Source organism: Globicephala melas, chromosome 9 (assembly GCF_963455315.2).
Source record: "Globicephala melas chromosome 9, mGloMel1.2, whole genome shotgun sequence".
NCBI lineage: Eukaryota > Metazoa > Chordata > Mammalia > Artiodactyla > Delphinidae > Globicephala > Globicephala melas.
In genome coordinates, this window is record NC_083322.1 from 64,999,138 (window position 1) to 65,014,619 (window position 15,482).

At 37.6% G+C, this 15,482-nt stretch overlaps 1 protein-coding gene across 1 annotated transcript; it reads left to right on the top strand.

Moving 5' to 3' along the window:
* Window positions 1-7,483: 7,483 nt before the first annotated feature.
* LOC132597812 (taste receptor type 2 member 2-like) lies at window positions 7,484-8,392 on the top strand. Its single transcript, XM_060304952.1, is given in 4 exon segments — window positions 7,484-7,680; window positions 7,715-8,068; window positions 8,246-8,298; window positions 8,301-8,392. Coding segments are annotated over 4 exon segments (696 nt in total).
* Window positions 8,393-15,482: the final 7,090 nt, after the last annotated feature.

Below are 15,482 nucleotides of genomic sequence, written 5' to 3' on the forward strand. Positions count from 1 at the left end.
ACTTGTGCTCTGTTGCCTGTGCTTAGTCATGCTGGCTCTGCACCTCTGTAAAAGAATGTTGCCTATAACCTGAAATATGCATGATAGCCTATTCTCAAGGCTCTGACCTTTAAAGGTATAACGCTTGTCCATTCACAGAGATAAAAAGTTGCGGAACAGAAAAATACCGATTGTCTTATTGGTGTTTTACAGGAACATTGTGACCAAACCTACATGGACAGCTGCAAGAGCAAAGGATTCTGGCAACAAGAACTTTGCAACAACCAGCCACACCTCCTCCCCTTTTAGTATAAGAGAAGCCTGCATTCTAACTGGGTAAGATGGTTCTTTGGGACACCTGTCTACCATCTTCTTGGTCTGCAAGCTTTCCAAATAAAGTTACTATTCCTTGCCCCAGCAACTCTATTTACTGACCAGTCATGTAGGAAGCAGTAGAAGCTTGGACCCGTAAGTATGATGGCTGGTCAAAAGCCATTCCTGCACAGAGACAGCTAAATCTCTAGCTACTATGTAATAATAATATGTAACTATCCAAGTAAGAGACTGTGAACCACATAAGTATATCATATTAAACTTAATCTCAATGTATCACCAACTCAACTTCCTTTTAGACAGATCTCACAAATTGCTGCAATCATTCCAGTCCCACTTAACATGAGGAAAGTACAAAGAAAACAAAGTGAAGAGAGAGCAGTCTTAGCAAATTTCAGATAAAATATTTTACTTTTGCAGATATTACAAAAAAATATTTGTCTATGGTCCCTTACAAGGCCTTGGCCAGTGGTAATAAGAGGCCCTGAAGCTTCTGCTTCATTAGCTTCTTGATAAATCCACCTCTGCCTAGAAAGTTGTGTTTTATTTTACCAAAAGCTGGTGTCCTGAAATTCCTCCCTCACCCAAAGTTGTTAACTCTTCATAGACATAGAGGTGTGTGGCACAAAGCATCCGTATATCTTCATGAATATTTGCTCAGCTAAGGAGATCTCTTTCCATACCAAAGATGATTTATTTCAGTATTTCAGCTTATTGGACTAGTAAATTTAATAATGGATTTAAATTATGGTTACATATTTATATTATGAGGGCAAACAATAATAGTTAACTCATCTATAATAATGCTTCCCTATGTTTATATGGTATTTTTAACTTTTCAAAGTACATTTCCATAAAGCACCATGGCTATTAAGTTTTACTGTCACCAGTGAAAATCTGGGTAATACATGTAAATATGTATTAGTAAAAAGACTCACCATCTCACTTATTTACATAAAACAAAATCTGCATTTACCTACACTGCAGTGATTTAATGTCTAAGCAGACACAGCAGGAACTACAACCCCTCCCCCATGTAAATATGTGTCATTCTGTATATACAAACTACCTTGATTACAAAATGAAGACTAGATAAATGGGATTAAAAACCATAGTACATGATTTTATCTTTAGAAATATGCCATTTAAGCAATTTCAAGTATTACTTAATTAGTAATCTCTTTTATTACTTCACAGATTTAGGTATTTTATGACCTAGTTACTAATGATAAAAGTTAAAATAATGTTATTGTATTAGTTATGAAAGAGGAACAATACAATAATTAATTATAAAAATATCTGTATTTTGACGATGGATTATGACCGCAAAAATCTAAATGGTAAGAAAATATGTTTTCTGTAAAAAAAACTAGAAAGTTTTCTTTTAAAAATGTACAAGAAATATGAAAATGAGATTTCTTATAAACAAAGACATAGAGTAAGTATTCTGATTTTTAAGTGAAGTTCACAATAGATCAATAATATGTTAGTTAACCAGAAAAAAACAATCAAGATACCACATTAACTGGGGGAGCAGTAAGTCCACTGTGTCACCCTGTTGAACATGATAAATGTTCTGAATCTACATTATATGACACCAAAAAGCTGTTTTGTTTTTTTTTTATAATCAAATAGTGGACATCATTGTGTCTAGATGATTTGCTATGGAAAAAACTGATTTGAAAAGGTATTCCCTAGAAGCCAGTCTTGTATTCATAATTAACGCCTTTTTGCGGTACGCGGGCCTCTCACTGTTGTGGCCTCTCCCGTTGCAGAGCACAGGCTCTGGATGCGCAGGCCCAGCGGCCATGCCTCACGGGCCTAGCCGCTCTGCGGCATGTGGAATCTTCCTGGACCGGGGCATGAACCCGTGTCCCCTGCATCGGCAGGCGTATTCTCAACCCCTGCGCCACCAGGGAAGCCCGCAATTTACGTTTTAATCTGTCTTGATACCTTTTAATACATCATCTACAGATGGAGCTCAGAGTACACTGGAAATGTGGTGAGTTCACATGCTGATACCTGCTGAACTGCATAAAGGATATTATAGGTTTAGATTCTTATTTCTCAAGCTAAATGTGATGTTAACCTTAATCCAAAATGTGATGATTAGATGCAGACCTTTGCAAAGCTACAGATATGACAACAGGGATAATATTTAAGATGCCAACGACCATATAATTAATACAAATGATAGAGAACAAGACACTCACCATAGACTCTGCTTTCACTTTTATAGAATCCATGGTCATATTGAGTTACCTTTTTAGCAGATATTCTTAAACTTCCTAGGAAAAATAGGCTCACTTTATAATTTGTCATATTTATTTTATTGGCTACTGCTAACTATTGACTGGTCATTGCATGTTAATTTGCAAGATTTACAGTGAATGGACATATACTCCTCTTCACTTAGAGACAGAACTGCTCTAGCATTAATACATAAACTCTGTCAAGAATTTCCCCCTCATTTTCCTCTACCTGTTACCAGTGATAGCCAAATGTTAGAGAATCAGAATATATGCACTTAAAAGAAGCAACACATATCTAGTCCAAATGAAAAATTCAATTCCAAAAATCCAGTATTCAAACTTTAGAATCAGCTGATTAACCTGTTTCCTAGAATCTATGTTACATTTCCAAGGGGCAGAATCAGCAGAATGTAAGTACACATATTACTGTACACACACACACACACAAATGTACTATGCATGTAATCTTAGAAGAAGAAACATTTCTATTATATTCACTAGTTTTTGGATGTCACAGTCATACATATACTAGGTTGATATTTTGGGTTCAGAAGAAATAATGTCTCATAGAAGTGTTGACATTTTTATATGTGGATACCTTTTAGGGTAAAGCTCAATTTACACATGCTGCTTTGAACATAATCTGTTTTTCTGTTTTTTCTCTGAGTTAGCACAGACGGCCCACATGATCACATCCATATGTAAATCAAGGAAAGTTTGTACTACTTTTTTGTTCACTGTGGATGGATTGCTTCATATGATCTTCTGAAAGGTTCGTATATCGCCAGTTCAATTCATTAGGAATTGAATTGGAATTACATTCTTCTGAAATGTCAGTATCACTAAAATTGAGCCCAGAGCTTTTTATTTTCTACAAATGTTGTCTCAAGGTAGCATCATCTAGATCTCAGACAAGGAAAAATATTGTTTGATTAAGCTTTTGATATCTCTCATAAACAAAGGACATGAAAAAAAAAAAAACCCAAAGGACAGAAATTGATCTTGTATCATGGACAGCCTGAACTGTCATAGTAAAGGTAAAGAAGATAAATGATGGTGTTGGAGTTTTAACTCATTGCTGATTGGTTTCTAGCTGCTATAAATCTTTCCTTTTAAGAATTTATCCTTGGAAAGATCAGGAAAATAGTAACAAATATATCATTCTCCAACAAATTGCTACCTATTTTCGTTTTGAGTCCACAGTGCCTCCAGAAATATAAAGGTATAGAGGGGTCTTGTGTTGGAATAGGATCACTTTGTATGTGAAATAGATATTGAAAAAAATGGATATTGGAAAAAAAACACTGAAGAAGGCACAGATCACTGTCAAAATGTCTAAACACTGTAAATGTTTACTTAAATGTATTGAAACAATTTGGTCTTCAAAATTGGCTAAATAATATCAGACTTTCATGTTTTTTTTATTGTTATTATGTGTGTTCTGAACTATGATTTGGAGTTGTATTCTTTTTATATTTCAGAATAAGAAATTGCTCAGCTATGTAGAAAGTGTGACTAAGTGTGTCTGAAGTGTATCAGTTTGTGTATATGGAGATCAAAACATATTTCTACCTTTGTCATGCATTGTCTGGTTAAATTTAGGTAAGTTATCTAACACCTCAAGGCATATTTTCCTATGTCTACAATAGAGATAAGTCTATCTTCTAAAAATATTAGAAAATTTTAAGAAATTAAATGAGCTTTTTGAACTCAGTATTTTGGTAAAAGTGTATTATTTAATTACACCCCACTTACTTATAAATTATTTTATAATATCTCAGTTTGGGGGAATACATTTGTTTTTATTTCCACATTTTCTGCTGTGAGCTACTTTTCCTGATTACATGCATGTTACAAGGAACGTTATACATCTGAAGGTGGGCTACAGTCCATTTCAGGATGGAGATAGAAGGCATGTGTCTTACTTTTATTAGTACACCATTCTAATTACTTCTCTCTGACTCTTGGACTATAAGCCTTTCTTCTTTGGTCTGCTTCTGTTATGTAATTTAACATTTACTCAATTGCAATGAAAAAATTTAAATGTCCCTTTCCCAAATTTGCCTCTCTTCTATTTTCTTAGATACATATATGTCATATTCAACCAGTTCAGAGCAGTTATTTACATTTTGCAGCTTTATACAATTTTCAAAAGTGTTGCATCCTTAATTTCCTGTTGGTTTGAACTGCTCCATGGTACAATGAAAGCTGAATTTTAGTGATGTGGTAAGGAGATAGTGAAGTCCTCAATTACACAGTCTCTTTGAGAAACTGAGCTCTCCTCTACCTCCTCATTCACTGATTGTCTGAGACACAAATTATAATTTGCACATGGAAAGACCTTCAAAGTAGAATTATAATAAACATTATGACTCAGCTGGGGTGGGAGAAGTTGAGAACAATTGTCTCAAAAACAGGATATTAATCCAATATATTAATCAGTGGATCAAGAAATCTTATCCTGTGTCCTACATGGGACAAAGCTCATGCAAAGGCAGCTCAACTAATTCAAGGTTTTGGAAGAAACTTTCAAGATTTTGGCAGAAGATGAGTGAAAATGTTGACAAAATCAAAATTGTAGATAATTCATTTTTTCCTCTTCACTTGTTTTGCTTATGAGGAAACGTAAGATCAGAAAATTGAAATGATCTATACAAGTTCTGCCAGTTTTTACTCATTTAAACCTTGAATAAGTCACTTAGTCTTTAGGATTCCAAAATATCCTTCTCTATAAAATGGGGATTTTTGTGATGGAATCTGATTCACTTCTTCTACCAATAAGATTTTTATGAATCCTAAGAAATTCTATACCTTTCCAGAACTGAGTTGTGTCTCATTTTCCACATAAAAATTCAGTAACAATATTTACTGAATGCTTACTACTGTTTTATTTGCTGCTTACTGCCTTAGTCCCATGACATCCAGATGCAGTCAGATATGATAACAATCCAGTTATCATATCCTTTTAAATGCCATCACTCAATAAATATAACCCAGTCTCAGAGAGGTAATTTAGGACACTAAGCTGTATACTGTACAAATCCCATTTCTTCTCCTTCACCCCAGGATCATGACACTGGTCTAGAGTCTGGAATTGAGATGAAGCTTCTTCACCTGTACCTAGAATTGGGAATAGACCCTGGAGGCGATGGGGCAAGGCAGATACCATTCACTTGACAAAGTCATGGTTTGTAGACAAGGAAGATGGCAAGTCCAGGCACCAAAGGCAAACTGATGTACAGGTCACAAAACAAGCATTTTAGAAGAGATAGAGATGGGATAAATCTTGGATATCTGTGATGTATAGAAAATGGGTGGGAAGGTCACCTGATGGTAGCAGGGGAACGCTACACAGGTGGCACTGACATGTGCTTTCATGGGCTAGTAGGCTTTAAAAACCATGAATGGTGTGGACAGTGGGTGGCAAGTCCAGTTCTTTGCTTTTCTATTTTCTATACTTTTATAATCTTATTTCTTATTGAAAACATTTCAACTGTCTTATCGAAAATATTAACAGAATCAATATTTTCTTGCTGAGGTAAATAAAATAAGACATTTAATAGTATTAATTAGTAGTTACCATGTGTTGAGTGCTTAGTATGACCTAGCCACTGAACTAAACAGTTTGAGCACCATATATTGGTTATGAAGTAGTAATGATTTATTTACACCTTACATGTGATGTAACTAATTTTCGGCAAGGTTATATGAATATCTCTTTGCAATAAAGGGAGGAAAATCATTTTAACGCCTATGTAATTACACCCTCTGTTTGTGGTTTGAAGTTTCTATACCATCTGCCTTTTGAAGGGATATTCTTCAGCATGAGCAGACATGATGTAAGCATGTGGATTGAATATGCACTACTTTTATCACTGGGGTTTGCTGACCCTTAGGTCAGAATTTTACCAAGAAGACTGAAAATATGAGAGATCATTTAGGGTAATGAAGGATTATTATACCAAGTTAGGTTGCAGGGGCTTACCTGGTGGCGCAGTGGTTAAGAATCCGCCTGCCAATGCAGGGGACACGGGTTCGAGCCCTGGTCCAGGAAGATCCCACATGCCGTGGAGCAACTAAGCCTGTGTGCCACAACTACTGAGCCTGTGCTCTAGAGCCTGTGAGCCACAACTACTGAGCCTGCATGCTACAACTACTGAAGCCCATGTGCCTAGAGCCTGTGCTCCGCAACGAAGCCTAGCAGTGAGAAGCCTGCGCACCGCAACGAAGAGTAGCCCCCGCTGCCACAATTAGAGAAAAACCCTCACACAGCAATGAAGACCCAACGGAGCCAAAAATAAATAAATTAAATAAATTAAAAAAAAAAGTTAGGTCCCAGGAAATGATTTTCAAGTCTGGAGAAAAAAATTGTCTTTTATGGGGCTGGGGTGGGGGTGGAGGATCAGGAAGGATTCATTCAAAGTGTCTTGGAATGATTATTATGAGGGAAAAAAAGAAGCAGTCACATCTGAGACTGGATACTTGTGCCAATAATAAGAAATAGCTGTCTGTCCCAAGAATGTGGCATTTGTCCTTAGGAGAAAACAAAAGACAGAAAGGAAATAGTAGTAACCTAAATAAAAAATATTTATAATCAGATGTTTGGCATAATTGAGTAAGCGTGAGAACTGAATAATGCCAATATGGCAGTTTTTACTGGGATGTAATTGGAAGACTTAACCATCATTCAGATCTTTGGATTTGCATTCCCTCAGTTTCAAATTCAGGGCACCAGATTTAAAAAGTACTCCCTCAGTTTTTCTTCCTTAAGGAAAAAGTCTAGTGGTAGACTCTACTTACGATCCAGAAGTTGGCAGAAGGTCAGATTTCTCAGTGCTGTATGTTTCTATCTGCAACATCATATGGAGGAGGTATTTGACACCATCCACAAGGAAAAGGTAAGATTTGTGGTAGGAAACATGGCCTCCTCTTTGTCAGCTCGTCTTCATGTTATCCTCATGTCAGCAGAATTTATCACAGGGATTACAGTAAATGGATTTCTTATAATCATCAACTGTAATGAATTGGTCAAAAGCAGAAAGCTGACACCAATGCATCTCCTTTTCATATGCATAGGGATGTCTAGATTTGGTTTGCAGATAGTGTTAATGGTAAAGTTTTTCTCATGTTCTTTCCACTCTTTTATAGAGTAAAAATTTGTGGTACAGCGATGATTTTGGGGGGATGTTTTTCAGCTCTGTCAGTCTCTGGTTTGCCACCTGTCTCTCTGTATTTTACTGCCTCAAGATAACACACTTCACCCAGTACTGTTTTCTTTGGCTGAAATTCAGGATCTCAAAGTTAATGCCTTGACTGCTTCTGGGAAGCCTGCTGACCTCCGTGAGCATTGCAACTCTGTGTGTCAAGGTGGATTACCCTAAAAATGTGGATATTGATGTCCTCAGGGATGCCATGCTAAAGAGGACTAAACTCAAGACAAAGCAGATTAATGAAGTGCTTCTTGTCAGCTTGGCATTAATATTTCCTCTGGCCATATCTGTGACGTGAACTGTTATGTTATTCATTTCTCTCTATAAACACGCTAATCGGATGCAAAGTGGACCTCTTGGTTTTAGAAACGCCAGCACTGAAGCCCATATTAATACATTAAGATCAGTGATAACATTCTTTTGCTTCTTTATTTCTTATTTTGCTGCCTTCATGGCAAATATGACATTCAGTATTCCTTATGGGAGTCAGTGCTTCTTTGTGGTGAAGGACATAATGGCAGCATATATCCCTCTGGCCATTCGGTTATAATTATCTTGAGTAATTCTAAGTTCCAACAACCAATCAGGAGACTTCTCTGCCTCAGAAAGAATCAATGAAGAGGAGGATCAATGTAAAATATTTTGTACTTCCTTGTCATGGTTTCAATGGACTTGTGTTTTGTTTTTGTTTATTTATGTGTTTTGTGTGCTCTCTCTCTCCCCTGGAAGCACTAATTTTGATGTTGGATGGATAAGATATCTCTTTTTCCAGGACTTGTGTGCTTAAAAATATTATGACAGTAACACATATAGATAACTAGTACTTGCACTGGAGTGCCAGTTGTGTTAGAAATCGGAAAAAAATACTAAGACTTCACTTGGCTGACCAAAGTAATTCTGTTATCTGTCTTCCCAGGTCATTGAGAATCTTCTGGTTTAGATGAGCAACATCACATTGATTTAGTCTAAGACTTGAAACAGTATAATAATTTGGCTATTTGATTGCACATAACTATTTTCCAAGGAGAGTCATTAGTGTCATTATTTTAAAATGCAAATTATATGTTGAAAGTGTATGTATGTCAGGGCAGTGTACTTAGATATACCGATTAAAGTCTTATTTTGCTAGATACACAGATTAAAGTCTTATTTTGCTTTTGATTTTAGTTACTAGTTCAGGTTGGTAAATGATAAGGTGCAAATAGAGCTGGCATATAAATACACAATGTAGGGTCTCCATTTTTTTACGAGTTGAAGAAACATTTTTCAACCCCCTGAAGTGTGAAAGTCATACCGAAATAGGATGTGAGGGAGGTTGCTGACAATGAAGTCCCAGCAGGAAATCATTCAAATGGTGTTTTAACTTCCCTCCTACTAGGAATATTGTCTGAGGTATGGCTGCAGCAAATGACTTGAAGATCTAAAGTGAAAGCTTTGAAATCTGTTGCTAGATTTGAATTGATTCTGCTCTTTTAAAATCTTCAATTCTGTTGCTTTGGGGAAGAAAATATTTTTTGTAATATCTTACATCTCAGGATATCTGTTTGAATCTGTGAAATCCTCACTGGCTCTTAAACAAATAAAAAGCTAGGTAGTCATTTTAATTGTAAATAAATTGTAATTTAAATGGATTAAGAGTTGCCAGGGTGGGGGAAAAAAAAACTAGATATGTGTGTGAATATGTGCACATGTATGTGTGAATTTTTTTACTTTACAAAATATTTCCACACACAATTCTTTATTTCATTCTCAGAACACTTTGTAAAGTAGGCAGTAGAATTATCTCAGTTTTACAGTTGAGAAATTAAGGTTTGGAGAGGTCATTATACATGCCTAAGTCCATTCAACTACAGTCAAGTGGTATAATTGGAATTCAAACCTGGTTCTTCTGTCACTAAAGTCAGTACCCTCTCTGGTTTTCTTTCCATTATTTTTTTTTTAATAAATTTATTTATTTTATTTATTTATTTTTGGCTGCGTTGGGTCTTTGTTGCTGCGCGCAGGCTTTCTCTAGTTGCAGTGAGCAGGGTCTACTCTTTTTTTTTTTTTTGCGGTACGTGGGCCTCTCACTGCTGTGGCCTCTCCCGTTGCAGAGCACAGACTCTGGACGTGCAGGCCCAGCGGCCATGGCCCACGGGCCCAGCTGCTCCGCGGCACTTGGGATCCTCGCGGACCGGGGCACGAACCCGTGTCCCCTGCATCGGCAGGCGGACTCTCAACCACTGCGCCACCAGGGAAGCCCAGGGTCTACTCTTCATTTCGGTGCGTGGGCTTGTCACTGTTGCTGCGGAGCATGGGCTCTAGGCATGCGGGCTTCAGTAGTTGTGGCATGTAGGCTCAGTAGTTGTGGCTCGCAGGCTCTAGAGCACAGGCTCAGTAGTTTTGGCGCACCGGCTTAGTTGCTCCGGGGCATGTGGGATTTTCCCGGACCAGGGCTCGAACCCATGCCCCCTGCATTGGCAGGCAGATTCTTAACCACTGCGCCACCAGAGAAGTCCCTTTCCGGTATTCTTTACAGGCAACTTTAGATTCTGAAAGTCATGACAAGAAATGACATTCAACCTATTACCCAAAACATCCTATGACATTTCTCTGTTATGTCCCTACAAAGTCAATTAAAAAATATTTCACAAATGTCTGAATTATTCTATTATTGGGTGAAATTATTTAGTATCTGTTTTATCTCATATTTGATTTACTAACAATCTGAAATGAGGTACACATAGGTGCTCAATTTACATTTTAGTATCCCTTGACTCTTATATGGTAGGGAAATTGCTGTACCAGTCTCCCTTGTTATAGGTCAGGTGGGACTAACCTCTCAGCTGGGAAAACGGGTATTTACTATGTTTACATCTTGAGTTTTGGCTAATTGTGTAACTGGAAACTACTCCTCAGATTATAGAACCGATTTACAAGCTTTTGCATCATCCTGGGGGAGCCCACACCCCCTGGTCTCCTAGGCCAAGCTGAAAGTCTTATTTATGCTAGTGCCTGAAGTACGCAGGGAATCGTGGCAGATATTTACATGGCAAGATCTGATATAATTTGGCCATTTATATCCTCTACTATGTTCATCTATTTTTTTTAATTCAAGAAATAATTTTAGTAATTTTTTTTTTTTTTTTTTTTTGGTGCTACGCGGGCCTCTCACTGTTGTGGCCTCTCCCGTTGCAGAGCACAGGCTCCGGACGCGCAGGCTCAGCGGCCATGGCTCACGGGGCCAGCTGCTCCGCGGCATGTGGGATCTTCCCGGACCGGGCCACGAACCCATGTTCCCCTGCATCGGCAGGCGGACTCTCAACCACTGTGCCACCAGGGAAGCCCAATTTGAGTAATTTTTAAAAAATTGTTAAATAATACACAGTCAATGTAAAAAATTGGGAAAATACAGGGGAATTCCCTGGCAGTTCAGTGGTTAGGACTCCTTTCTTCCACTGCCGAGGGCCCGGGTTCCACAAGGCACACAGTGCAGCAAAAAAAAAAAAAAAAAAAAGGGAAAGTACAGTCATATTAGAAGTGAACCAGATACAATCACAGGTAAAATTTTCATATACATTCTTTCAGGATTTGAAATATACATCATATAGACATATATAACTATATATATGTATGGGATGGGTATAATTTATTACATTATGAGGATCCTGCTGTATATATACTTTATACTACATTTGCATTTAAATTACATGTGAGAAATTTGCATATTTTAACAGCTTAAAAATGTTTTATTTTATGGTTGTAACTTTGTTTTTAACCACTTTTCTATAATTAACCAGTATCTCCATTAACAAAAAGAACTATAGAGTTGAAAATAATGTTTACATTATTGAAGAAAAAAAGTTTACAATTAAAAAAAGGAGACTCTTATTATTAATAGTATTTATACATAAATAAGCAAATTGGTATTGGCATGAGGCCTGTTGGCATGGGAACCTTTTTTTTTTTTTTTTTTTTTTTTTTGCGGTACGCGGGCCTCTCACTGTTGTGGCCTCTCCCTTTGCGGAGCACAGGCTCCGGACGCGCAGGCTCAGCGGCCACGGCTCACGGGCCCAGCCACTTCGTGGCATGTGGGATCTTCCCAGACCGGGGCACGAACCCGCGTCCCCTGCATCGGCAGGCGGACTCTCAACCACTGCGCCACCAGGGAAGCCCCGATGGGAACCTTTTGTAATGATGCTATGGGCTGGGAATTCCTTGGAATGGGTTTCAGGCTAGAAATTCCTTAGAATGGGGCTGTGGTATAGCAAGCATTCTAAGATTTCATAAAGTCTGTATAAGAAGGCATCAATGCCTTTAAAATGTATTTCAGTAGTTAAGTAATTTTCTATTCCAGAATTGCCTTTTTTTGTGTATATTATTTCAGGGATCCTCACAACCCTGATAGAGGATATTATCATCTGTGTTAAAGATGAAGAAATCTACACTTCAAGAGACAATAGAATTGGTCTGAAATTATCTAGACCTGAGTCTCGCCTTCTAAATCGAAATTCCATATTTTTTTTCCTAAACTTAATTGTGCATCAAAGTCACCTGGGAAACATTCTATAATTGTAGATTCCCAGGCTTATCCTCGACATGCTGAATATAGTCTCTGGAGATAGAGCCCAAGATTCTGGATAATAAACCACCCCAGGAAATTCTGATACAACTTTTTATGGACCAAGGTTTGTGACTCACTGCATCACAGTATATTAATGCTACTAATTGGAGCCTAAGAAATATATTCATTTCAAAATAAAGTCTTTGTTAGGAGAAATTTTAATGGCATTTAAATAATATTATTTTCCATTACAAAACATTCAAGTTATAACTCACCCTAACAGAACCAGGCTTGGATTAGCTCACCTAAGAATTTGCAAAGACTGATAGGTCATCTTTTCTAGGGTAATGTAACTGTCGACCAGTTATTTATCTTTTTTTTTTTTTTAATAATAACGCTATGATGTAGGATTTTTTTAAAATTAATTTATTTGTTTTTTTTATTTATGGCTATGTTGGGTCTTCGTTTCTGTGCGAGGGCTTTCTGTAGTTGTGGCAAGCGGGGGCCACTCTTCATCGCGGTGCGCGGGTCTCTCACTATCGCGGCCTCTCTTGTTGCGGAGCACAGGCTCCAGACGCGCAGGCTCAGTAATTGTGGCTCGCGCGCCCAGTTGCTCCGCAGCATGTGGGATCTTCCCAGACCAGGGCTCGAACCCGTGTCCTCTGCACTGGCAGGAACATTCTCAACCACTGCGCCACCAGGGAAGACCAAGTTATTTATCTTTTATGGCGAAATAGCCCTGTGACCAATTAGTCGTGTGGCGAAACCGCTTGAAGTAAAGAGGTTTACGGCAGAAATACAGCACTCGACTTTTTCAGGACTCAGGTAAGACAAGGAATTCCCATAGATTCCACAAAGACTTTCCATGTCACTGGGAGTTTGAAATCTGCAAATAGGAGTTTGGCTTATTTTCCCAATGTGTTCTTGATAATTTTGTATCCAGGAAGACTTTGTTATGGGTGGATGAGATCTTTTACTGTAGAGGACCACATATACACTTATTCAGTAAATAAGTAAATACTGAGAGGTAAGAATGTTCATGTTTCCAGTTCTTGGGCACGTCACAGCTGATTCAAACCTAAAAATGAATTTGAGGACGTCTGTATTTATTCTGTCTCTTCTGGCTTCTCCCTCAATAGACACAGCTTTCTCTTCTTATCAACACTACAGAATTTATATTTAATTCATTAGTAAAAAGTTTTAGTTTTAGCCATTGGAGTTAAGTTACTACAGAGAAAACTTTTACTAGTTAAGCCCCAAAATCTTGTGCCTCTTCTGTGTGACACTGCTTAAATAGTAAATCTTCTGAAAATTAAAAGCTTCCTTCCCACATAAACACATATCTATCCAAACTTCTAAAAGAATAAGAATTACAAAATTTTATTAAGAACTCCTTCCATTTTGTAAGGCAAGCTTCCTGGATTTTACTGAGGGGATAGATAGGGAAATTACCAATAAGTTTCACATAAGTAATCTCAGGATGCAGAGACATATGCAGTTTTTCTATGATTGGGGTTATGAATGTGCCACTCACACTACTAGTGACACCAAATGTTGATTTGTTATCTAAAGGAGGTATTCTGATTGTAGCAGGGATTAACTGTGGATTAATTACTTGACCCCTGATCCATGGAGTAAAGAGAGGAGGTCATTTTCAATAAGGGGGGGCCTTCTGAAAAATAAACTCTGCATGTTTGACTTGGATGGGATGAATCTCAGTATGAGAGCCAGTAAGGGGTGGAATGAGAAAAAGGCCAATGGGAAATAAAGGTGTATCATATCAACGTCGCAGTTTTTTTCTAGGGCTCTTCTCTGTGTCACAGATTCCTCAGAACAGAGGATCCCTGACACATGAAAAATGATACCCAAATTATATACTTCTGGTTGAGGGGAATGAGTCATTAATGGAATCCTTCTTGTGACACTGTCTAAGAGCCCATTCTATATATAAAAGACGAATGAAAGAAAATATTTAAATGTTATAACTCTGGGAAATTTTAACAAGAGTTGCCATACACCATCCACTGAGCACAAAGTATTACGTACTTAAAGTACATAACTCGGGTTATATCAATAACTGCTCTTTCACTATTATGCCAAATATTGTTCTCCAGTTTCTCTAGGGGTATATGTTTTCACAGAAACGATAAAGACAATGGAAATGCTACTCTATGGAAAATTATGAGAACTGGAGAGGATGGAGCTTTATGGACCCAGTTTTCTATGCTATGATTCTTTCAAATGCAAGTTTGCATTTTCAGACACCCTTAGTTTGTGCAATATGTTTTAATACATAATTTTAAAAGTTGCTAAGTCTATGCTTATGTCTCTTTTTAAAAAACTCTTACTTCCCCATTATGGTCCACTATAGTTTTTTCAATACGTAGTTTCACAGAAGTAAAATTTTTTTCCTTTAAATCATCTTAAAATCATTAATAGATTCTGGTTTTGCTTTTTATTTATTTTTACTATTATTACTATTATTATTTTGGCCGCACTGTGTGGCTTGCGGGATCTTAGTTCCCCAACCAGGGATTGAACCCACACCCTCGGCAGTGAAAGCATGATGTCCTAACCACTGGACCGTCAGGGAATTCCTGGTTTTGCTTTTTAAATGTACGCTAAGTTTTCTAAAAATTTTCTATACCTCTATCAGTGTTGACAAGTGTTCTAACATATGCACTGCAGTGTGTTAAAGTTTCTCTGATTTCAGTCATAAAATCACATAAAGAAAAAGCAGATAAAAAAAGTTTTAGAATCTGTACTAGCAGTTCCCTCAGTAACCTCTAAAGCAGAGGTTCTCAAATTTGAATTTGAACATCAGAATCGCCTGGAGGGTGTGTTAAAACACAGATTGCTGCACCCCATCTCCAGAGTTTCTGACTCAATAGGTTTTTGGGTAGGGCCTGAGAATTAGTATTTCTAACACATTCTCAAATGATACTCATGCTAGTGGTCTCGGGACCCCACCTTGTGAACCACTGATTTAGAGTTATTGTACTGCAGAGGCTGAAAACCAGGCCTCTGAGGCCAGATGGGGTGGATTTTCATTCTGGCCCCATTGCTTATTAGCTCTATAACCTTGAACAAGTCACTAGACTCTTTCCTTCTGTTTCCTCATCTGTCAAATGAGATAATAAAAGGACTTACTTCCAAAGGTTGCTG